We start from the raw sequence: 26549 nt of genomic DNA on the forward strand, positions 1-26549 counted from the left end.
AAGGAAGAGAGTCTGTGTTGTCTTCAATGAAGTCGTATTGACCGGGTATTTCACACTAACCCAATAGATACATAACACGTCTAATGTCTTCACAAACATAGTTATCACTATAAAATAGTTAATATCAACATATTCTCATCGCAATTGTCACTGAACTACGGTAATTAGTATGGTTTGGTGAAAATATCCCGGGTAAGCTTTTTTCCAATATTATTAGGAACCTAATGAAAGCTAATAAAGGAAATTAATGAAATTGAACAAATTGAAAGCAAATATGTGTTGGTTGAAAGGTGATATGCATTACATATATAAATGATTTAATTTTTAACTACAGGGTCGGTTCACTTGGATAAAAAGGTAGAACTATATTTGGACCAAGATGAACAGAGAAGTGGAGGCTTGCGCACTTATCGCAACATACAAATCTTACAAATATAGTACTGTAATGATCAAATAGAAATTAAAATAACTTATTTCAATATCTCTAATATAATAATGCTGATATCAATCCAATTCTCAAAGTTGAGATCCAAAGAACGCTTCCCTCCTAAATTTTGATCACGTTGCTTGTCATCGTTTGAAGTGCACACTTTTATGAATAGCATGACTTCAACATGAAGCAATAACCCTCTGCTTCATATCATTTCACTTTAAGGGACAAAGCGATGACACTTAGTAGACTTGGACATTTTGTAATAAAAATCACCCATTCGATGAAGGATAAATCAACTACTCTTGAACTTGTACTTTAAAGATCAATTTAATTTGTGCAAATTAATTCTTATTGATGATTATGCTAGTGCAAGAAATTTCATAAATTTTTTGTCAAGAATTTAGAAATAATGTGGCCCATTGATGATGTTGGTTATATTAGTAAATGAGATCTAGAAAATATTATGTACATGTATGGACTAGAGAGTGATTTCCAAAAAGACTACATACATTTCAATAACAATCACTCATTATATCAATATTTTACTATAACAATCAAGTTTTTCATAGAACCGATTTTTTAAGTTGTATTGTGCCTCTCTATATAACATTTTTTCCCCTATAATAGCAACATATATCAATATAATACTATAATCTCTTTCTAAAATTCTCCGTTTATAACCGTCTTACTCAAATAGTGTTGATTTTACTATTTCTCACTTCCGTTGCTAGTCATTTAATTTTCATAAAAAAAAAATACTAGTATATTGCTTTGATTTGTTGTCAGAAAGACACATATAGAAACAAAATATCTAAAATAACTAATAAAAATCTAGCACAACAACAACATACCCAGTGAATTTCCACAAAGTGAGGTTTGGAGAATGCAGAATATACACAGACCTTACCCTTATCTTGAGAGGTAGAAAAGTCATTTCCGATAGACCCTCGGCACATGAATAATAACAAATTCAGTATTTTAAACAAATATTTAAATCTTTAATACACCAAATTTAGCAAGAATATAATACATACTTTGTAGAACACTAGGAAAATTTGGGGGCCCCAAAATTATGGGCCATGTTTTGCGCGGACTGTCCTTCTTTTGGGGTGGTCTTTAATTTGTTGGTCTTTAATTTTTTTGCGTTCGCCTATAATACCCCGAGATATTGAAGTCGAATCCCGATTCAGGTAAAAAAAAAAAATCGCAAGACAGAGTTTGGTTGCAAAGTATGCATATTTGAGCAAAAGTCTGTCTTATAAGACAGAGGTTAGCCTTGCAAAGTAAAAAAAAAAATTGTCGTCTCCGTCAGACTTTTGCCTCAACCTCTGTCGTCTCCGGCAGACTTTTGCATTAAGGGTAACCTCTTCCTTGCAAAATCCAAACTTTGCCTTGCGATTTTTTTTTTAAAATTTTTGACTGAGCGGAAACCCTGAACCCATGAATTTTTAGCCGAAAACAAAAATTAAAGACTACCAATTTGAGGGACAAAAATTAAAGACCACCCCAACGAAGGGAAATCGTGCAAATTGCCCCTTCTGCTGAGCACTTTCTCGTCCATTTGCAGCTGCATATTATGTGGGATCTATTGCTATATATGGAAATAGCTTTGTTGAATTATTTCATTTCAAACATGCCTCTCTATTATTGCAGCTATTTTTGGTCTGTTCAATGTCTTTGCAGATTTACCTTTAATTATTGCATGTGACGTGAAATAATTGATGCTAAACTTTTTTAACAACAGAATCACTTAATTTTTTTGGAAATTTTCACTTTATTTGAAAATTCAGCGTTTGGCCAAAATTGTATTTGGAATTTTTGAAAACACCTAAAAGGCTAAAACCCTATTTTCACTTTTTACACTTTCAGTACATTCAAAACAACCAAATGTTCTTTGTAAAAATTATAACTAAACACAACTTCATCTTCAACTCCTAACTTCAAAAATTGCAAATAAAGTAAAAAATAATTGATTTTAATTAAGGCCAAACGCCTACTTAATACTTTCTCCGCCCATTTTTACTTGTTCATGTTTTGACAGATAGAGCAATAAATAAAAAGACAAATTTTACTACAGTATCACCCGTAATTATTATACATCGTCCAAATAATTAAAATCAATCAAACATACTTTAGAAGTTATGCAATCACTAATAATTTTTTGAAGTTTCCAACCCAATAATGAATAATAAGGGTAAAATAGGTATGAAATGAATCATTATCTCTTTATTTTCTAAATTGAACAAGTTAAAATGGGCATTTATTTTTATATACTGGACAAGTAACAAAAGACGGAGGGAGTAATTAACTTCGTGCACAATGACAATATGAAACTCCTATATATAATTGCCTTTGCCAGCTTAGAAGGTTCATAAACTTTTATAATGCAATTGAGACGAGTACGTGAAGTGAATTTTGAATGTGCTCAGACAATAGGTTAGCTCTTTCTGTACAGTGTGTTGTGAAATAATCTCATACATAAGTTTCATCTTTGTTATGATGGACTGATATAACATTAAATGAATCTTGAGCGATACTAGTATATCGTTTTGGTGGGAATATATTTAAATATTTTAATATAAGTTTAATTCATAAGATTCAACAATATATGTAGGGGTGTCACATGGGCGGGTTCGACTGACATTGAGCAAGTCAAAATGGGCTGACTTAACAAATCGGTTGGGCTAAAATTAGCTCAAAAATAATTTGGGCTAAAAATGGGCTGGGCCATGACTCGCCCAGCTTGACCATTTTTTTTGAAGAGAAAAAAACGTAACAATACAAAAATATAAAAATATTTACAAAATGTTAGCATAATTATTTAATTAACATTCAGTAGCAGTTAAAGAGTTAGAACCATAACAAATTACTCTTCATTAGGGCTAGCATTAACAAACCAACTGATTTTCTTCCTACGTTTTTGCTCAAAAAATATCTCCCTCTCACCACAATTACGTTCCATTTATATCTTACATAGTTATATTTTAATTAAAAAATCACAAAAAAGTGCTTTCAATAGAGCAAATTTATTCCATGAATATACAATGGTAACCTTTATATCCAATAAAATTGTACTAGAAATATAACAATAATTTGAATTTTTCATATACTATATTTATACCATAAAATACATGGAATATTTATGGTATAAAATTTTTATAACATAAATATACATAGTTTATTTTAGATATAAAAATTTTATACCATAAAATTACATGGCATATTTTAGATATAAAAGTTTTATACCAAGCATATATTACAAATATAAATTTATATGTAAAAAAAAATTAAAAATTTTGATATAACTAATTTATACCATGAATATATCCCCTTAAATTTATTGAAAATATATTTAGAATGAAAATAAAACTGTACACCATTTTATGTGTGTATATCTAATTATATACACAGTATAATGAAGATATACGTGGTATAATAAAAGACATAGATGGTATAATAAAGATATCCCTATGAATACACATGGCATAAATATATAATCAAACTGAAAATAGGGATAATTAGTGTTAAACGAATTCCTTAATTAGTGGAAAAATTAATGATGAAAGAGAAGGGGATATGTACATATTAATTAGAATAATTCGTAAACAAATTTCTTAGTTAGTGAGAAAGATGATGATGAAAGAGAAAATGATAAGTATTAATTAGGATGTAACTTAATCTCTTAATTAGTGGTCCTTCATTAACCATAAGTGATTTCAGAATATTGCTAAAATGGAAAAGAAGTCTGTCATTTTTGGAATAAAAAAGAAATACTCTTATTTATGAAAATACTTTTAGAAAATTGACTTCTCGGGTAAAAATTTGAAGGCGAACTTACCTTTTAGGGGCAACTAACCATTTATAACTACCTTTTCATATTTACAATTCGTAGCTACATTAGGCCTTTTCGCTGTATTTAATGTATTTGATTACACTGTTCAGTTGTATTCACTGTATTTGAATGTATGTCATATGTATATGCCTCATATGTCTTGTATCCAATGTGTATTCGAGCTTCTTGTCTTGACTTCATATACGCCAAATACATATGAGATACAATATGAGAATGTATTTGACTTCATATACATTGAGCTTCTTGTCTTGTATCATGCCAAATACATATGAGATAGCCAAATACATATGACGAAATACACTCAAATACACTCAAAATACAAGGAGAAAAAGCTAGGTTATGTAAGAAAAATAATGTGGTTGCCTGGGTTCGAACCTGGGCAGTGGCAGAGCCAAACCCAATTACCACTTTGATGTATTTTGGTATAGCTATGAATGGTAATTTACAAAATCATTGTAGCTACTAAATATAAATAAATCAAAAGGTAGTTATTATCAATAATTATCTTTTAGAAGTAGCTACACTAAGTAATTATTCCTTTAAAATATGAAGAAGTAAATACACGAAGAAGTCAAAAGGGATTCAAAATATACTATATACACATAAAAAATAATTTCAACCATGTATAGACGGTGTAATTTCCACCGAAGGAGGTTTGGATGAACCCCTAGGCCGTTCTTGGCTCCGCCCCTGGTGGGGTGGGGTTGGGTTGGGGGGCGGGTGTTAAAGGAGTACACTTTTTGAGGAAAATTTCAGATTATGTGAAATTTTAAAAAGGGTTAAAAAAAAAAAAGTAAAACTTATGAGCTGCTCCATGTGTGATGTAGAAATGCATCCTCCTTCGCCGATAAAGCTACAATCCCTGGAGATATTGTAGAGTGCTTATAGTTTAATAATTAAATCAATTGTTGGAGGAAAAAAAAAATTGTTGGAGGAAAATGTATAGGAGTTGGGTCTTTAATAGTATATGCCTTGCACATAATAAAAATGGCTTCTTGCGTAATCCAAACATGGGTCGCTGAAGCTTCTTGCCATTGTTAGAGAAAAATGGAATGAACTATTTGAGTTCTGTATGATGTACCTTATTCAAGTAAAGGAGGGTAAGTGACATTAATATGCTGATCACTTCAAAGAGTAGTGATGAATACTAAATGTGTGGAGATCAATATCCACCGAGTCCCGAGTTGTGCGCTACTGGCCCTGGGGGATTTTTCAGTTATAAGAAAGAAGTAAATGGCAGCCTTGAAGCACGCTTAAGCTGTGAAGCTAGTGCATTGGCCTTGCTTAAACAGCCATTTAATGCAGGCACCATGACACTTAATTATCTCTAATATAAAGATGATAGCACTAAACTGTAAACATCTCTACAAGATGATGAATTAATATCTAAAAACTTTATGGATAAATATGTCGTGATTAGGTGTATAGAATTAGAAATTTCGTATGAAAAAAAATCTTCGAATTTGATGCAGAAACTTAAAATGGGTTTGAACTTGATTGACATGGTTTTTACTCCCATATATCTCAGTTAAAATGCATCTTAATTCTTTCTCCATATAGTTTCTTTACATAGTATTTTGTCTTTTGAATTGCACGGTGTGCTAAACCCTAGCAGATTTTAGCACTTTCCTATAACTTTTCTCCTATGGCAACAATGGTGACGATGTTTCTAACGGTGCATTGTATTTGTTTGTTAGGGAACTATGGCGTCGAAACTGCCTATAGTGAAAGCAAAGGCTGTTGAAGCTTCAAAGTTCCTGACCAAGCATGGATGTGCACACTACAAGCAGACGTTGGAGCAGAAAAAGCAATACATTCAAGAACCTCCTACTGTGGAGAAATGCCAGCATTTAGCGAGACTTGGCTAGGTTTGTTATTCATAACTTCTATCCTTTTAATGTACAAATACGTAGTCTTTTGAGGTAGTTAGTGATGTTTGCTTAACTTACCTGTCCATAACTTGAAAGTATTCAGTTGGTTATCAGTAGACAACATGGACGGATGTAGGAAGAGCCTGTTTGGATTGGCTTATTTTAAGTGTTTTTAAGCCAAAATAGCTTTTAAGCATTTTTACAGTGTTTGGATGAGATTAAAAAAAAAAAAACTTTGAAGCACGAAATTTTGAAATCAAAATAGCAAAAATAAGCCAAAAGCCATAAGCCCATCTAAACAGGCTCGAAGTGTTGGATCAATTTACTGACTCGTTTCGATTCATGTCATCATAAGTAGGGCGTAGCTAGATTACCTTAGGGCTGTAGGGTTTAGATAGCAAACTGCTCAGCATCTTGTGGTTGTAATATTTTTCTTGTTCTATCATCTCATTCCGGGACCTTAATGATCTGTCTCTGAGAAATCGCTTCTTTGTTGGAAAAACTTCTAGGACCATACCCTTGAGTAAGTTTCCTTGTTCAGAAAAGTTGAACAATATTTTATCAACTTTGTGCTATCTGAAATTTTAGTCCTCCAACAGGAAAATATGGTTGATTAGTTTATGTTTTTGGTAATGTCGTCAACATAATAGTTGAATTAAGGCAACCTGACTTGTCAAAATTTTTGTCAACTCTTATATACTTGTGATTTCCCTAAGAGCTTCTAGAAATAGTAATAGCACTCCAGTATGAGATGATGAATAAAAATCAACTTCAACTAAAATGTTAGGGAACCAATTTTCTGGTACAGCGGATGAACTACAACAAACGGTTCCTAGATAAACCAAGACCAAGAGATAGATATGTTTGGGAATCAAAGGAAGTGATAAAAATAATAAAGAATAACACATGTTAGATTTCCAAAATGGAACTGACTAGATAAATAGGAGAAAAAAAACTGTGCTTGAAAGATTTGGAGAGCAAGATGTCTTATATGGAAGTTTTTACCTTGCCAAAAATAAAAAATTATACGGAAGAAGAAATGTTGTCTTCGAGCGTCCCAAAATTAAGTTGCCTTTTGTTTCTCCAATGAAACCAACAATGCATAATGTCTCCTGAAATTTTCATGCATGAATACAGCCTTATTTTTAGTCAGGAGATGTAAACCTATTGAAGCTACATTTGCTTCCCTTAACCTGCAATTATTATAGTTGCATAATTAAGTTATTAAAGTATATTTTTATTAACAACTACAACACAACAACAATACCCAGTGTGATCCCACAAGTGAGATGTACGCATACTTTATCCCTATCCTTGTAGTGGTAGAGAGGCTGGTTTCGATCCGATAGACCCTCGGCTCAATAAAAGCGCTTTTGACAAACATGTTTGAAAAATAAAGAGTAAGAAAAGTATAATGAAAATATTGAAGAAATAAAAAGTATTGACAGCAAAAATAATAAAGATACTAAATTAAGAGAAATAACAGTAGTAATAAAATTGAAGGGTAAGATTAAAGTGTATTTTTCTTAGTTATGTTACACTTCCACTGGACAAAAGGGGAAAGTCCCGATATGCATAAGTGATACAACATTGAAGTGTTGTGTAGTACTGTAGTTCATGTCAATTTTAGAAAAGGCGTGTTTACCAAGTAAAACACTTATAGGAGTTGTTATTTGGGTTTTTATTGTAACATTGCTAAAAACCTAGACTTTTTTTTTTTTTTTTTTACCAAAAAATCATTCATCCGGGCTTTCACTTCCCGGGTGATGGGGGGTTTGGCAAGACCCCTACCGCGTCTATTGAATTCCAAAAATACAACAGTTACAGTTAAATAGAGGGGGACATAAGGCCTTACCTCCTTAATGTTTTTAGGACATGAGCAAACCTATCCTGTGAAATTTGATGATCTAACAGATCTTACAATGAAATCGAAATGCATTGAAACAGTGATTAGTTAATGCAATCTAAGGAATAACACTATCAAGGAGGATTAAATTGCCAAGTAGCATTCTTCTTAACTCTCCTCCGAAAAGAAGGAAAATCTAATTTATTCATCATGAGGGGACCTCTAATAGCATTTAGCAGGTCACATTCTTGCAAAAAAATTATTGGAACTTGATTTTGGGCAGCGTGTTTGGCTAGAGAGTCCGCAACTTCATTTGCTTCCCTATAACAGTGCTTGAAGGTGATGTTCCTCTGTAGAGCTTTTGACTGTATATCTTCAATTATGCCCTGAAGCTTCCAAGGAGGTCTGATGATGCCATTGATCATTTGGACCACTATCACGGAGTCTAGTTCCACTTCTAAGGCTTCAAATTGATGGTTGACACACCAAGAAATGCCTATTAAAGCAGCCTTTGCTTCACTACAGTTGTTAGTGCAGAATTGAGTAGGATAGGAAAATGCCATAATCATATTTCCAATTCCATTTCTAACAATACCCCCAGCTCCAGCTTTGTTATGATTCTTCATGTAACTTCCATCCGTGTTGAGCTTCCAAGCGTTGCCTAATGGTTTGATCCATTTGATCATTTTGCTTGTGATCACTGCCTTGAAATTTTCTGCCATCAGACAAACTTTGCTCCAATTCCAGGTATAGTCTATAAATTTGAATTTTTTCCGGAAGGCCACCTTGATCTGAAACAGAGATTGAAAACAAATATTAGAGGCAGTAATCTTTTTATTCTCAATCTTTCTGGTGCATCTTGCTTTCCAAATTTCCCAACAAACTATCACTGGGGTGATTAGTAAAAGAAATTTGTGAACAATGTTTCTAGGTTGTTGTCTCCACCACTGCCAAATGATTGCCTGAACAGTGTTTCCTGTAATATTTAGTCCTAGTGGGCTGGTGATCATGGTCCAAGTTTGCTTGGCCAATTCACTAGCTGCAAATACATGATCTCCTGTTTCAAGACAAGCTACCCTGCAACAACAACAACTAGGACCCTTGTTAATGTTAAATCTTGACAGAGACGCATCAAGAAGAAGATTATTCATGAGAAGCTTCCACATAAAGAAAGAAATCTTGAAAGGAATTTCTTTGATCCAGATATAGTTATAAATGGGATCAGCCATGTTTTTGTTTCTAAGGAATTCAAAGGCTGTTGAACCGGTAAAAAAACCATTAGTGCTTAACTTCCAAATAGCTTTATCTTTCTGTCCTTCCTGACCTATTGGAATACTTTTGATTAAATTCAGAATATCCAAAGGTATGGAAGGATCATGATTATCTAGCCCCCATTGCTGATTCTGTATGAAATGTTTCACTTTAACATTGCCAGGTTTGGGGATTGGGTTAATCATCTGATAAAGGGACCCTTGTAGAGTCCAATTATCCCACCAGAAAAGTACATTACCAGAATTGATCTTCCAATTAATGTTGATGTCCATTTTGTCCCTGATATGTAGTAGATCTTTCCAAGCTGCAGAATCTTTAAAAGCTATGACCTTGGACATGGGGTTACTTCTTTGACAGTATTTGGCTAATAAGAACTGCGCCCACAAAGAAGGTTTTGTTCGCAACCTCCACCATCTTTTAGCTGCAAAGGTATGACAGATATCCAACAGACTTCGGAAGCCAAGTCCACCCTCTTTAGTAGGAAAGCTCATGTTTTCCCATGAAGACCAGTGGTAACTATTTTTGCCATTTTTTTGTCCCCCCAAAAAATTAGCAAATTGCATTTCGATTTCATAAAGAGTAGTAACAGGAGGCATAAGAGCAGCAAAAACATGAAGAGCCTGAGATTGAAGAATGTGTTTAATGACCACAGCCTTACCTCCCGGTGATAAACATCTGCCCTGCCATCCTGCAATCTTATTGAGAATCTTTTTGGAAATATTATAGAAATAATAAATTCTTTTTCTACCACAGTATATGGGAAAACCTAGATAATTAAAGGGGAAAGTGGATTGCTTAAAACCAGTCCATCTTTTAATCCTTCTGTTATAAAGCCTGTTTGTTTTACTGTGAGTAAGAAAGAAAGTTTTGTCAGTGTTGATCTCTTGTCCGGAAGCCTTTTGATACAAATACAACTGTTTCATCATAAGCTTAATAGAGACTTTATCACCAGAAGTAAACAGAACAATATCATCTGCATAACTAAGATGATTAATTTGAGGACCCTTTTTATGCATTGAGAAACCAGAAAATCTATCATTATGAAAAAGATAGTTCAAGGCTCTAGAGAGAGTCTCAGCAGCAATAATAAAGAGAGCAGGGGATAAGGGGTCACCTTGTTTTAAACCTCGAGAGGATTTAAAGAAACCATGTCTAGTACCATTGATGATCACTGAGTACCAGTTATTAGAAATCAATCTATAAACCAAATTGATAAACATCTCATCAAATCCCATCTTCCTAAGAACAGAGATCAAAAAATTCCAGGAAAGTTTATCATAGGCTTTAGACATATCAAGTTTGAAAACAACATTACAACTATTGGATTTAGACCTGATTCCATGAATTATCTCTTGTGTTAGCAGGATATTTTCAGTAATCTGCCTACCTTTAACAAAACCTGACTGGTTATCAGATATAATCTTAGGGAGAATGCTGTTGATTCTTAAAGCAAGGATTTTTGACAAAATTTTGTTTGAAAAGTTGCTTAGACTAATTGGTCTTAATTTTGAAAAACAATCAGGGGAAGTAACTTTGGGGATAGGTGTTAAGCAGGAATGAGTATAAAACTTAGTGAGTTCAGCACCATGAAAGAAGGAAAGCACAAAAGATACTACCTCAACTTTGATAATGTTCCAACTATGTTGGAAGAAATGGCCATTGTACCCGTCTGGTCCTGCACAACTGTTTGGATCCATAGAATCAATAGCCATTTTGATTTCCTCTGTAGTTGGAATCTTTGTCAATAGAATGTTATCCTCATCATTGATCAGATTATCACAATGTCTAACAAAATCCAGGTTCTCCACCCTTGTATCTCCAGTGAACATGTGACTAAAATAATCAATAGCAGCCTCAGAGATGTTACTATTTCCTTCTACCCATTGACCATGTTGATCTTTAATCTTGTATATTTGAGCTTTCCTCTTTCTATCCCTGATAGTACTATGAAAGTACTTAGTATTGGAGTCTCCATCCTCAGCCCATTTCAGTCTAGCTTTCTGTCTAAGGATGGAGTCTTCCATCTTCAACCATCTAATGTATTCAGCCTTGGATCTGTTGAGATACTCTCGATCACTGTCAGAATCTGAAGCAAAATAAGCAGTTTCAGCAGCTGCTACATCTTTTTCCAGTTCTTTGGTTCTCTTGAACACATCTCCGATACATTCTCTAGACCATTTACTTAACTCCTTAGCTAGAATTTTGAGCTTTTGATGTAACCTCCACATAGGATTACCATATACTTCTGTTTCCCAGACTGTTTTGACCAAGGAAAGATAATCTTCCTGGTCCGTCCAGAAATTGAGAAACTTAAAATATTTGGTCGCGTGTTGATCATTATCTGAGCAGCTAACCAAGAGTAAATTGTGATCCAATCCAGTCTTAGACAGATGTTCCACCGTAGTAATTGGAAATTTACTGGCCCATTCGTCATTCTGCATAAGCCTGTCCAGCCTCATATGAATTCTGTTAGCTCCCCCTCTCCCATTACACCAAGTGTGGACATTACCTACAAAACCAGAGTCCGTCATACCACAATCATCCATACAGTTAATAAAATCAAGACATGTACGTAATCTAAAAGGAACACCCCCTTTTTTCTCTTCGGCTTCCATAATTGAATTAAAATCCCCACCGATGATCCATGGACCATCAATCATGGAGTTTAAATCTCTTAGTTTCTGCCAAAGGTATCTTCTTTTGTTTGCTTTGGATCTAGCATAGACAGTGGTGATCCATACTGGATCAGTGTTTCCCTGCAAGTTAACTTTTAAAGTAATTTGTTGCCTACTTTTAGAAAACACAGAACAAAAAATATCAGAATTCCAAAAAATCCAAACTTTACTATGTGAATTGGAGATGGCATGGTCAAATCCAAGCCTTCTCCTAAACTTATCAATTTCGTTACTCTTTAAGAAAGGTTCCTGTAAAGCAACAAAATTAATTCTATACATTCTGACTAACTGAATTAGTCTTTCAAGAGCACCTTGGGAAGTGATCCCCCTAATATTCCATATTATGAACTTAATCATAAAGAAATTTTAGAGGGAGGAACCACATTTTCTGCTTGTTCTTGATCTTCAAGGAAAGTTTTATTGCTTTCCTTTCTTACCTTTTTACCTTTTCTATGTCTGTTACCTCTTGGAGAAAGACCTTGCTTTTGAATGACTTGATCAGATTCCTGAGTAATAGGGTCCTTTATGTCTTTAGGAGCAGGGGAAAAAACTTCAAATAAGCTATCAATGATTTGCTCGTCTTCTGCTTCTGTGGCATCTAGAAAGCTGTCTGGGACTTCTTCTTCAGATGATACACTTTCTATTTGATCTTCACTAGTGTCATAACAATAGTCATGTTCAGAGTTATTTCCAATGTCCGGGCCATGTCTGTTTTGGATTACAAGTGGTATGAATTCAAGCCTACCCAAGTCCAATACCAGATGACCACCTTTTTGTTGTCTGCATTCAGTATCAGAAGTAATAGGAGACATATGATCAGGTTTAACTCCCTTAGAACTGCTACCCTGACTATCAATGATTGTGATTTTATTGTCTTTCTGGTTGGCCTCCACACTGTCGCAGCTTTGTTCTTGAGACTTAGGATTCTCAGATTTATCCAGTACCTCTCTAGTAGTTACTTGCTTTAGTTTTTGTTTAACCCAAAGCATATTCTTGAGGAATCGTGCCGCTGATGCTTTCTTTTTCTTCTTTTTTGGCTTCTTTTTCTGACATTTAGCACCTGCATTCTTGATATTTTGTTCAAACATTTCTTTGCCCTGAACTGGGGTGTCAGATTCATCTTGCTGCTGCTGTGATGCATCATAATTTTGTATCTGTGCATTATTATCCTTTTTTCACTTTATGGTGTTTGGCCATAAAAGTTCTGATACTTTTTTCACTTTATGGTGTTTGGCCATAAAAATTCCAAATACAACTTGAATTTGTATTTGAAATTTAGAAAACAACCAAAACTTATTTTTCACTTTTTCCATTTTCTGTTTTGGACCTTTACTTTAAAAAAAAATTACCGCAAAAGTTTTTATAATGCTCAATTTTTACCCTAAAAATCGTATAGAATTGTATTCTAGAAGATGATACTTGTTGGGATCTCTATTTATGCTGTTTTCTTTGACATGTTGATTCTTTGATGATTTTTATTCTTGAAAGGGGAAATTGAGTATTTGTATGTGCTCAAACATTTCGTGATAATCCATATGTAAAGTGTGTTATAAATGAGATAGAGTGACTATGTCTTTTGAAATTTTCATTGCCGAGAAAACTGAAGTATTCATCTTGTAATGATCTCTCTTATTGGGACAGTATTCCTGGCCGTTATCAAGCATTCTGGAAGGAACTTGATGATGTCAAGAACTTGTGGAAGCACAGACAGGAGCTGAAAATTGAGGATGCAGGCATTGCTGCTCTATTTGGGCTAGAATGTTTTGCTTGGTTTTGTGCAGGGGAGATTGTAGGACGAGGGTTCACGATTACTGGTTATTATGTCTATACTTCCCAAATATTAGGTTTCAAAGGAATGACTTATATCACTGTCGATAAAAGATAGTTGTCATATCACTGTCGATAAAAGATAGTTGTCAATCTCTAACTTGTGCGGGATAACACGCATCAACGAGATACAAATTATCAAATTTTCGTGTTTGGCTAGTACAATTTACGTAGAGGATGAGCGTTTCTGCTATAGATCTCCAAGGCTGAGTTAGGACTCCCCATATTTTTGCTTCAATAAAGCAGCTTCGAGCATGTTGTGTTCATGATCAGTCTTTCTTGTTACATTTATTTCCCTGGAAAACAAAATCAGTCCTGCGAGGCTTGGTAGATGAATCTACGGAGAAGGGCTATTACCAGTATAAGTTTACTCCTTCAATAACATTATCACTATAATATTCTTATACCTTCGAGGGGTGTGTGTGATGGCAGGGATCGCTCTTCCTCAGCTAAAGGTCTCAGATTGAGCTTTGGGCATGGATAATCTTTCAGGAGGGACCATTTTGCCTCTCTCTTAATGTGTTTCTCTGACATGAATCCAAACTAGTGAATTTTTGAAACCACTGGGTGATTCTTTCTGGCAATGTCTGCTTTGGTTTATCTTTTATTGTCTGTTCCTGTTCACCCCTTTCAAAGACCAAGGATTATACATGCCGAAGCAGCGCCATGAGTGCAGTCACGATAGTTTTTGGAAGTGTCTAAACGTTGTTTAATTGAAAAAAGAATTTTCTTGCATATTGAACTAGATCTTGTATCCTGAGAATGATATTACCAAGTTTGGATTGACGGATGAGATAATTGCAATTCTAGTTTCCTTGGTATGCCTATTGCAATTTGATTTTCCCTAAAAAAGAGAGTGAAGGCTGGGATTGAGGGAGTTAGAAACTGTTGACTCCACAGCGGTGGAAAATTGTTCGCTTTATATGATAAAGGATAATCCCCACCTTATAAACTACCTTTTTGGGTTCAAATTAGGCTCAAGGTCCATCCCTTTTTATGATATTAAAGCTAGATCCATCTAATTCATTGTTTATCCGGTGTTGAGTCGTCATCTTATATTGTCCAGATTCCAAATGGAGTATTGGGCGTGCAAGTGAAAAAAATGATTTCTTTATATGAGCTTGGTCAATCTCATCTCACCAATTAGATTTTAGAGTTTGAGTTAGGTTCAAGATTCTCATTTTTTTTTTCCAGAAACTTTATTCCTGAGTTTTCACTAGTGCAAGGACCCAATTGAGATTCTTTGGATAGCTTAAGAGTATCTTGAGTCGACATGTTCCCCTTAAAATAAGTCGGATTAGAGATACTAATCGGTCAGAAGTGGATTACTACTTTAAGTATGCTTCGGTTTATGACAGTTTCATTTTAAGGGCATAAGCTGGTTAGCAAATTGTCCTTTAAGGATCATATTCACATTAATAATCGTCACCTCATTTGCGGGTTGCAGAGATGCTTTACTAGGGGAAAGTTGCACATCCGACCGGTCGCCTGATATATATATATATATATATATATATATATATATATATATATATATATATATATATATATATATATATATAAATACACTAGTTATGCATAAAATATGTATATTATCGGGGGTAAATCACAATACCAAGCTTCCCCTATGTACGTGCTTGGGTCTAAAAAAGACTACACCACATTAAGTTTAACTTGTATTTCTATAAGAGGTTTCCATAGCTTGCACCCGTAACCTATTAGAAGTATTGTTTCTGTGAATGGTTGACAAAAAGAATTCACTGTACACCAAAAGGAAGTTTCATAGATTTACAAAAATACAAGATCTGGAATGAGTCTAAAACAAATGCCACAAAGACTCTTGTATCTCTGATTTGTTTTCGTTCTATGCCTGTCCCCAAAACAGAATACTAGCAGTTCGAAACTGCCGTATCCAGTCTCTCTAACAAAAGTGATACCTAGTATATTTAGTAGTAAGAACATAACTTGTAAACTGTTGCTTTTTGGTCTCTGTATTATTTCTGAAAAGGACCTTTTGTCCTCCCTAAAGGATGTTCTTTTTAAAAGCCGATACCATCCTTGGTGAAAACAAAAAAACAAATGCTAATAATGATCCGAAAAGCATTTTTATAAAATATTGCATCGGATCTGTTATATCCCGTATTTTTGAACGTCGGATTATTTATAAGCTGAGGGGGGGCCCACACGTCAAGATTTTTTTGGAACATATGACAAGTTATATAAATCACATATGTAAAGTTAAACACAACTCATGAAGGACCCTTGGGCCAAATCAAAGTGGAAGTCCTCCAAACGAATATTTTTAAGAAAACGTTTTCGGGTGACCTGACTTTGGGGGGAAAAACGGTATTATAAGTTCGGAATTTGGAAAAATACCAAGAAATAAAAGTTGTAGATAATTGAATTAGCTTTCCAACCATAGGTCGTGGGTTCCCAGGTGACGTCGGTACAAGGAGATATGGACGCTTTAAGGTCGGAAGGTCAGTGGGCTAGGCCCAACTCGGGGCCAACCGGGTTAGGCCCATGACAAAAAAAAAGAGAAGAAAAGGCCCAATAGGGGGCCATCCGGCCATGGTCCATAAAAAGGACCTAAGACCAAGTGAATTATCCATGTGATAATTAAATAAAAGGGGCCATTTAGTTGTCTTGAAACATATAGAAGTTTCAAGAAAATTAGAAGAGGAGAAAAAACAAAAAAATGAAGAGCAAAGGAGACATGGCATTCGGCCATGCCCTCCAATTTTTGTCCCTTTGAAATCTTCTTCCAAAAATTATTTTCTTGTGATATTCCTACTAATTCAAGGGTCCTTTACAACTTGGTGTAATTATTTTGGAAGAAAGAGCACTTGTTTCTTCAAGTTGACAACTTGGTCAAGTGAAGAAGATTGTAGAAAAAGGTAAGAATTAATCCCTTTTTATTATGTTATGAAGGTTGATTTATGTTATAGTATGTAGAAATTAGTAGAATTTATGGAAATATGGAAGTTTACAAAGTGGGTTTGCATGTGTGCATGTGTATGTAATGTTATATAAATAAGATGAGTTGAATTTTATGTTGTATTCTAGTTGTAGTTGTGGTGGACCTTATATTGGAAATGAAAGTTGAATGAATTTGGTTGAAGTTGGAATGTAGAAGATTATGTCACTTTAGAATGATTTTGTGATATTATGGAAATGAAGTTGTTAAGATGTGAATTATGATTATGGTTGATGAGATTGGAAGGTGGAAATATGTTATGAATATGTATGTTGAAGATTAGAAGTTTTGGATGGATTATGGTTTAGTGGGAAATTTGTATATTTTGTGAATATTTTGTAAAATGATATGAAATGTTCCGAATTGTATTGGAGTGACCTTGATTAGTAAATGAATATGAGAATGTTGGTATTGAATTGAAAATGTGAAGTTGGAATGAAAACTATTACACTATGTTGGAAAGGAGACTAGTTATGCTATATTGTGTTTTGTGATGATTATTGATATTGTTGTTGGTATGGTTGTTGATATTTGAGCCGAGTTAAATCTCGGGGATGTTGTATGTATAGGGGAGATGCTGCCCAAATTTTTGTAGACAAGTATTGGTTAAGATTGAAATCTTAAAGCCTTACAATTAACATTTGGTAATTGTGACCAAATTGTAGATTTTGGCGAACTTGAAACTTGATTTTGGAGACGTGTATGAAGCGGAAAAGGTATGTAAGGCTTCACCCTTCCTTCTTTGGCATGTCTTAGACATAATAGGGTGGATACGAGCCTCGGGGACAATCCTATTCCTAGAAATCCGAGTTTGAAGTTTTCATTCAGTAGAATTGAATTAAATATTGTATGAAATGTTGAAAAATTGCCTAAACATCTAGAACTTGCACAAATAGGACCCAACTACCTTAAAACTCTCACAAGTGACGTCATGAAATGTAACGTATGTAAATCGTGTACGCCACCTCATTTGACCCGAGGTGGGCCCGTTATTCCCGGATTTTCTTAATTGTTTCGTTTTTCGAACGATAAGTATTGTAACTATTCTAATGAGAATATTTTTTGTGATGATTATGACGAACATGATTTCATAGTTGAAAATCTCGAATTATGGACTCAATATGAACATGAGAAAATAGAGTTAGTTCCTAATCCTCAATCTTATTTCTTTGAACATGATTCTACTTTCTAAAGACTTCAAGAATACAAGTTGACACCTTATGAGGTTTCTGATCTTATTATATGTCTTCTCTTAATACTACTCTTCATTTATAGTCTTGCCTTGTAGTACTAGTTCCTCCAAGGCGAGACAAAGTGACCATGGTTATTCCATAAGATAATCGGAGGCTACCGACCTTATGTCACTCCGATACGGACATGATTTCCTTTGGGCTCTAATGCATGCTGCTTATATGTTATAAGTATGTGTACATGTATATAGGGAAGATTGGGAAAGGGAAGGCGCTATAGACGCATAGCCACCTGATCAGTTGGAGTATGATACGTAGTATCGTCCCGGACGCGGGATGCCCGGACGTGGGATATATGGCTAAATGGATCGGAGCCGACGCCTCAGCAATATGATATGTTCTATTTTCTATATATATGATGAGAAATGTCTTCCTAAGAAAGTAAAGTAGTATATGTATATGGACCGGGCTGCACGTTCCGCGACAATATGTTATAGTATATGCACATATGGATCGGGCTGCACGTTCCGCAACGCTAAGCATGCATGGTATCCGCCAAAGGGCACTTATATGTACAGGTTATTTTTCTACTTCATGACATGCTTTATATCTCTCTTATGTCATTATCCCTGTTCTATATTTTCCATATATTAATATTATTCATGCCTTACATACTCGGTACATTACTCGTACTGACGTCCCTCTTGTGGACGCTGTGTTTCATGTCATGCATGTGAGCAGGTAGACAGGTTTGGTCCCTAGGAGCTCTATCGGCGGTACATTGGCAGCGCTCCAATCGTTCCGGAGCCTCAGTTTCTTGGTACTATTTTGTGTACATATTCGGGCACGGCAGCACTCAGCCCTTCTTATGTATATATGTACTATGTTTAGAGGCTCGTAGACAGATATGTATAATTAGATGTGTTCTAACGTTGGTTGTCCCTGTCGATGTATATTAAATTAGTAAAGTTTATTAGTACATGCTTATAATAATGTTATTAGTGATAATGCTAAAATAATAATAATAATAATAATAATAATAATAATAACGGTATAACTCATGTGGCCCACTTAGTAGTAAGAGTATGACACGAGCTAAGGGGTGCTCGGTACAAGTACCGGGTACCCGTCGCGGCCCCTAGTCGGGTCGTGACAGGATCATTGTCAACCTCTGTACCAGTGGGCGTAGACATCGCCATTGTCGAAGGCAATGCTTCAATAACTGCATCTTCCAGATCAGTCATGAAAGAGGAGGTGCAATTCAGAGCAGGAACACGACCCCAATTTTCAATCCCCGATTCAAGTGCTAATTCCTTGTATTCCATATCAATCTCTTCAAGAGTCTCTATATGCTCGCTCACAAAGCTGAAATTCCAATAGCATGCATACATTTAAGGTGAGATATCAAGAATAACGCCAAGAGATAATGTTATCTTGCGGGCAAGTGAAAACTAAAACTACAGACATTCACATGAGAAGAGCATAACAAGAAAGGCCTAACACTCTTGAACTGGTAGTGACATTTTAAGTTCTTGGTTCGTTGTCATCTCATCATACAATTCACTCAAGAATTTCAATACAATCTCACCCTTTTTATTTCTCTTCTTGTGACTAATCAAAGAGATTTCTTGCTATAACTAGTCGACTTATCTTACAGTTTCCAACCTCTCGAGCACAAGATATTAGCATCCATAAGTGACAATCCTTTCTATGTATTCAAGTTATCGATTTGGACCAATAGGACCCATGCGTCGTGCGGTCTTCCAGTTACCTTATCCAGCAAATCAGGTGTGGCTAGAGAGACCATAGTAGACTTGGAATAGTTTTCAACAAAATGTAGTCATGCTAAACTTGCATGACAGCCCATAGAAAGTTTAACACAGGTTGTTGATCTAACAAAATATCGCCCGATAAATTAATAGCACTGAGTTTTGATCCCATGACACCATAACAACTCATTGAGAAGAGAAAATTCAAGTGCTAGAACGCATACCTTACTGGAACAGCCAACAGAAACTTTACACCTTTCTGTCCAAGCTCAACAACACTACAAGAAAAATGCTTATTAGCGACCAACATTTAGCGGCGAGTCAAAAATCTGGTCCCTAAAAATATTCTTATAGGACGAGATTTTTCTCTAGTCCCTATTTTTTTCGTTTTTTCATTTTATTTTGCGATGGAACAAAATATGGTGCCTGAGAAGAGAAAATAGCGGTCCCTAATACTCTGATGTGTACAGGAGTTAAAAGCCCACTTAATTTTGCCTAAAAAAAAATTGAAACAATCAAACTATTTTTTTCTAGAACCCCTCTCTCAAATACCTTTCATCTCTTCAAATCCCTAAACCCTAGCTACAGCTCGTCTGCCGGTAATTATAACTCTTCTACAGGTAAAATCACTAGCGTCAGCCTCCAAAATTCATCTCCCAGCATTTCCCTCATTTACATTTCTTATGCTCCAGGTAATAAACTTCCAGATCCAGTAGATCTGTCTATTTGCTTCAGTGGTAAAAGACCTCTATATGAAAGTCAGCTCCTTCTAGCTACAGCTCGTCTAGACAGAACTAAAACTCTACCAAGAGAAATTCATCTACTTTACTCTTAAAATTGAAAGGAAAATGATTTACTCGATGGATAAACTCATGGACCTTTGTGTAGCTAAGAACGGTTATAGTTAATAGTTTGTTTTGTGTTAAAATGGTTGTGTATTTTTCATTCTGTTGATATAGTTAGTTGAATGGTGAGTGCAATGAGTTATGGGACAAATGATGTCCTATTCAAGATTTGATTTGTCTATTTCAGGAATTATGAATTTATGAGAACTCGATATAGAATCAAGGAATTGGAGAGAAAAGTTGGGGGCATTCAATGAATTTTGAGCTACGTAGGTCCCTTTAATTTGGTTTCTTCAATGAAGTTTCAATGATTAGATGTTTCTTGCTATTTTTTGTTTTTTGGTTTGTTAGGGTGATTATTTTTTACTAGCTACTTTGTTTCTTCAAATAAGTTCAATGGGCTTGAGTTTCCATTAAAATTAAAAGGGAAGACACTAATGTTAGTGGGTGATTCTTTAGGCCGAAATCCCTTTAATTAGTCCTTGATTACTCTATCTCTGATGCCAATGCCCTTCGAGCTCAAATGCATATGTAAAGGAGTGACCCTATATAATCTTGCAAGTTCTTGATAGGCCTTTTGATATCTATGACAAATTACAGAAATATTTTCGTGATGTTAACAGGATTCATATTATGGCTCCAATTAGTTTAGGATAGAGGCGTAGTTTCATTGTTGTTGTTAACTTGGTTTTTTATTTCGCCGAGTTGTTTTTAACTGCTAAACACCTAGAATGTTGATTTGCTTGCGTTTATGACTGTCAATGTCTTCTTTCTGATGGATCATTGTGAAGCTTCATAACTGATGCAAGTGTTATTACACTATATGGATTAAGTAAGCTTGCCTTTGGAGGGATGAGAAGACTTTCAACATACTACAGGAATATTTATGTTTTCTTGAAAAGGTACATTTTACTCATAAGAGGTGCAGGTTTGCCTTCTTTACCTTTTATACTTCTGATAGCGTGATTGTCAAATTCTATTCCACAAAGGGAGAGTGCGGGAGAAAGTGTTGCCAAGATAAAAGTTTACGTGGTATTAAGGTCAATAATGCTGTAAAGAATAATCCAGTATTTACATGGAGACTCATGATACTTTCTTCTACTTAATTAATAGTGGATGACGTTTGTGTGGTATTGAGAGATTAAAATATAATTTTGTAATGTTGGATATATTTGTATTTCTCTTTTGAGTGATCTTCTTCATTCTAAATTCATTCTAGTATCTGCCTCTGCCTTAACAGAAGAATGAGAATATACTATTATGTTGTTATCTTTGTGCTAGCATTAATTGCTTACAGAGACTGCTCCTAATAGTCATTCTTTAATTTTTTTTCACGTCATTGCAGTGAGATCTAATTACTATGCTTATGAAATTCCTTTGAGCCTGGCTAATATGAACGAAAATCATTTATTTTCTCGTGTCCAGTTTAAATTTGTGTGTGTACTGATACATATTATCTTTTCACAATCTTTACTTTTGCTCTTGAACCAGGTAAATTCTAACAGTATAATGACACCTGCATAAGATATGACACAACTAGTTTGATGCGGGCAAGCAGAACAACCATTAGGTTAGTCTATTTCGTTCTTCTCTCATATCATTTTATTTATATCTAATTCATGCGAATTTTTAAAAGTATGTAAAAGACAGCATATAGTAGACCATTTCAGTTGAAATAGTATAGATTTTTCAATGGCTATGATTATACTGGTTGATAACTCAAAAAGATAAAAAATGAGATTTATTTTCATTGGTGTGGTGAACTTCTAATTTCGTATTTGACATTGAAGAATGTTGCAATGACCAGTGCATCTTAAGGTGATGACTACTAAGGCTTACGATCTTGTGATGGCTGGAGAATCAAAATCTCAAACAGCCACTTGAAAGATAAAGCAAATAATGTATGTTGCTCCCTCCGGATAAAAAAAAGAGTCTACTTAGCCATTTGCACACTCCTGAAGAAAAATACTAATTCCTAGACAAAAATAGGTAATTTTGACTAAACTACCTCTAATTCAATAGGCATTGAGATTTGATCATATAACACTTAATAGGGGCAAATCTGAAAAAACAAGGTTAATTCTTTCTGGATTTGATAAGTGGACACTTTTTTTACCTAAGAAAAAGGGCTAAGTGGACACTTTTTTTTTATCTGGAGGGAGTACTTTTTTTTACAAGAAGAGAATATGCTAAGCATCTAAGATAGCTATGTGATTTTAAATACATTTAGCCATGTTGCTGGAATTAGGAGTTATTTAGTTATTTGTAGTGCTCATTATACAAAAAAATTGGGACATGTAGAATTATCCACATCTTTTGCTTAAATGCTGAGATTGAAACCATCTTATCTAATCTAAATTTTTCTATGTTGGGCACGTGCTGGCACATCCTTACTAGTATACGTTAAGGCAAAGAGTACATTTGTATGCACACTATGGGATTTAACTGGGTATGTTGTTGTTGTTGTTGATTAATATGTACACTTATGGATAAAGCCAGTATGATAGGGAATGCGAGGTCATCCAATAAACTATTGTTAAATAAATTTCTCTTCTGACGTAAATGTAGCATTGCATCAGAAAACAAATTGATTGCTTAAACTAATGTTATCAGCCATTCAAATTGAACAGCATGTCACAGGAGGCTCAAATGTTAACGTAGCTGTTGAAACTTTGGGAAATCTAAAAACATTCGTGCAATGCATACAGAGTGTTCATAATGGAGACAATGCTGCAATGATTTGACTTAAACTATATGGTGCTAAGGTGGATGTGCATATAAACCACTTAGTGCGACGATAGGTATGTGCATGTGTGCAGGAAGTCTTGTTTTGCTTGTCCCTCTCTATTCTGATCTGCTAACCGTGAAGTTCTATTTCCTCTTTTAATAGGGATTAAATTATTATGTGTTGTATGAAAATGAATGGATTGTGTCTACTATTCATATACATGTACATGCTTTTGAAAACAGAAACATTCTGTAAGAATGAAGATAGTAAGAGGGTAAACACAGCTAGAACTAATATCCATCCAATACATGTGACCTGAAGGTGATAAAGTAGCTGTAGTAAACCACTAAATTATTAATTGCTACCTGATGGTGATAAAGTTTCTGTAGTAAACCACATAGATGGAGATAGATTGACAACTAAGAAACTTTTGCATATACTGGTATATAGGAGAAAGTGCACCATCCAACTACATAATGAAAGGGTGTCTCAAACCAACTTGAGCAAATTTAATGCACTATTTATCACTTGTCATATCAGTGAATGGATTACTATAGGCTAGTTTGTGGACTGTTAGAAAAATATTGTATGTCAAGTTACAAAACAATTAAAATAGTTAAGCCGGTTAATATCATATACCGAACCCCATATTGGTGTGTATTAATGAGAATTTCAATTTCTTAGTGATTGTGAGCATTTGATTGGGATTTATTTTGTTTCATCAGAATTCAGTTTGTCATATTGTGTAGATTGTTGTTAAAAAACTGATTTTGTTATTTTATCATTGTTTTGCTTAGTTTCCTTATTTTCAAGGATGGTCGTTTCCATTTTTTTACTATGCTTAGTTATATTGTAACTAGCTTCAGAGCAAGTTGTTTAGTTTATGCAATAATTATGTTAAACAATTATTTTAACCAATTCTTATAGTCTATCTTTGTTTTTTTTCTTAGGAGAATTTCTTTTTCCGGTGTTTTTTGCAGTTTCTGGAGACTTAGAGCATACAAAATGGAGATGCAAGATCTGAAGAATTCATACAACTTGCCAGTAGATTATCATTTTACTAGGACTGTTAGGAGAAAGCATATCTTATTCTCCAAGGATGATACATATTTTTGGCGGAGGGGTTCTGTAAAATGTAGTGACTACAGTGCTACTTTGTTTTTTTTTTGTTTTTTTTTGTAATTAATACAAAATATAAATGAAAGCATGATATTATTTATAATTTTGTTTATACTTTTTGGTTCTCTATTTAGTAAATTGTACGATACTTAAAAAAAATATGGCAGCATATATTCATTTGGGAATCCCATTCAATGATGCAGGAAACAATTGCAACGACTAGATTTCTGGTCCCAAATGATTATTACCAATGTTGCTAAAATCCTTCTAGGGACAAGAATTTCGGTCCCTAAAGATGTTTTAGGAACCAGATTCCAACCTGGTCGCTAAGTTTTTAGGGACCAGATATTACATCTCGTCGTTGTTGACCTTTAGCGTCGGAGCCTATTACGACGGGTGGCGACCAGTTTTTTCCGGTCACTATTGACCTTTAGGGACCAGAATCAGACTTTTAGGGACCGTTTTTCCCGTCTCTAATAGCCATTTTTCTTGTAGTGAAAAGAACTTCAGCAGTGTATGGTTTCAACCATTGTACAGGTCCAACTCGGCTCTGGAATGATACTAAGTTAATTCACCACCAAATAGAGGGAAAAGTACCTTCATCCCAGTATATTTAATTTTTTGTATTCTTGTATGCATGAATTTTCACACATTAATGAAATTACTTTTCTTCATTTTACACAGTATAAGAGTAAAACGTTATGAAGGATTATTATACCGAGTTCGGAGCAGAAGAGTTTAGAAAATCTGAAATGTATAACAGTATAAAGTTGGTTGAAAAGATGTCATATCAAATTTGAAATAATGTAATAAAATTAATATTAACCTAAGCTGTTGAGGGATAAACTTTGCCAATTTTAGGTAAGAGGACATATTTTATGGAACAGACCGAAATAGAGGTAAAATGGGGAAAGGGGAGTCATATTCTGTCTCAACCCCCCCCCCCCCCCCCCCCAAAAGACCCTACTTCTTCCCCCTTCCCTCCATCCCAATCTTCTCACAAGAAAAGATTGTTCCAAAAAATAGCAAGGAAAAAGAGGAGAAGATATGGAACAGTTCCACTTTGACAAGAACTGAGCAGTATAAGCACATTTAGTTTGGCAAAACTAAACTTTTGTCATTGCAGCGTGGAAAGATACATTTATTTCCATCTATAATAAGTTACTTAGAGGGCGCCAATTGGAAGAGCTGAATGTACATGGTATTGCAGAATGTCTTCAACTATGGGTAACACAAAGAAGTGATTTGGAGGACTTAGGCTTTAGGACAAACCTGGTAAGCCAAGGTATGATCATTGTTGATTCCTCTAGCTTTGAGCTCTTTCATTATCAAGAAAATGCACTCTTCCATCTGATCTCTATATGGATCACCACTACTCACCAGCATCTTCAACATAACTAACTGGCTCTCCATGTGCACTAAAGAAAGCCATGACCTAAAATACATCCAGAAACTTAGGACTGAGTAGGAAGAGTAACAAACTCCTACTGATAATAAAGAAAGATTCATCAGCAAACGAAAAAGCAAAAGGAATAAGATAAGATATGAAAGATTTGAAGAAAACTGATGTGGAAAATTTTCTGTGTCTTTTCTCATTGCCCTGTTCAGGTATTTATACAATTGGATTTGTACAAAGAATAAAAGAAAATAAAATAACTATTAATCTAGGTTGTATACTTGTTCTATTTTAATTGTGCATTTCCTAACAATATCAAAACCTCATCATTCTAAATATTCTCTCATGTGCACCACTGTCACACCCTAACCTTGGTAGGGCATGATGGGCACCCGACTCTCTTCAGAGTCGAGCGAACCCTTAAACGTTCGCTTTACCAAAACCTGTCATTTCAAAAACTTAAAAAAAAAACATGAAACTTTTCAAAATAAAGATCACTGTTTATATACAGATCATGAAAACTTTCAATCAATTATGTACTTCTTACTAACTAAAATTATATGAAAATGCATTCTCTTTTAACATATATACATGATTTACACTCCTCGACACCCTATCCACAGGACGCTGTCTGCAAAGTCTCTAATATAGACGAAATACCATAATCATGAATACTCATACTCGGCAACACTCCGGAAGGAAGTGGAGCTCGCCAATCCCACTGGAACATCTTCTAGCAATGCCTTCT

General features: G+C 34.7%; 1 protein-coding gene and 1 long non-coding RNA gene across 5 annotated transcripts; both read left to right on the forward strand.

Annotated features, from left to right (window-relative positions):
* Positions 1–5989: 5989 nt before the first annotated feature.
* LOC132610433 (uncharacterized) lies at positions 5990–13835 on the forward strand. The gene is made up of 3 exons (XM_060324728.1): positions 5990–6149; positions 12854–12873; positions 13590–13835. The coding sequence occupies exons 1-3, from the start codon at positions 5990–5992 to the stop codon at positions 13833–13835; spliced, it is 426 nt and encodes a 141-aa protein (XP_060180711.1).
* A 6285-nt stretch (positions 13836–20120) lies between these two features.
* LOC132608808 (uncharacterized) lies at positions 20121–24542 on the forward strand. Of its 4 annotated transcripts, none has more exons than XR_009570525.1 (4): positions 20121–20333; positions 20406–22128; positions 23189–23359; positions 24267–24516. It is a non-coding gene; the product is annotated as an uncharacterized LOC132608808 (long non-coding RNA). The 4 variants fall into 4 exon arrangements; XR_009570523.1 differs by having other exon boundaries at positions 20132–21460; positions 22050–22128; positions 24267–24513; XR_009570524.1 differs by having other exon boundaries at positions 20126–22128; positions 24237–24542.
* The last annotated feature ends 2007 nt before the right edge of the window (positions 24543–26549 follow it).

The sequence above is a fragment of the Lycium barbarum genome, chromosome 9 (assembly GCF_019175385.1).
Source record: "Lycium barbarum isolate Lr01 chromosome 9, ASM1917538v2, whole genome shotgun sequence".
NCBI lineage: Eukaryota > Viridiplantae > Streptophyta > Magnoliopsida > Solanales > Solanaceae > Lycium > Lycium barbarum.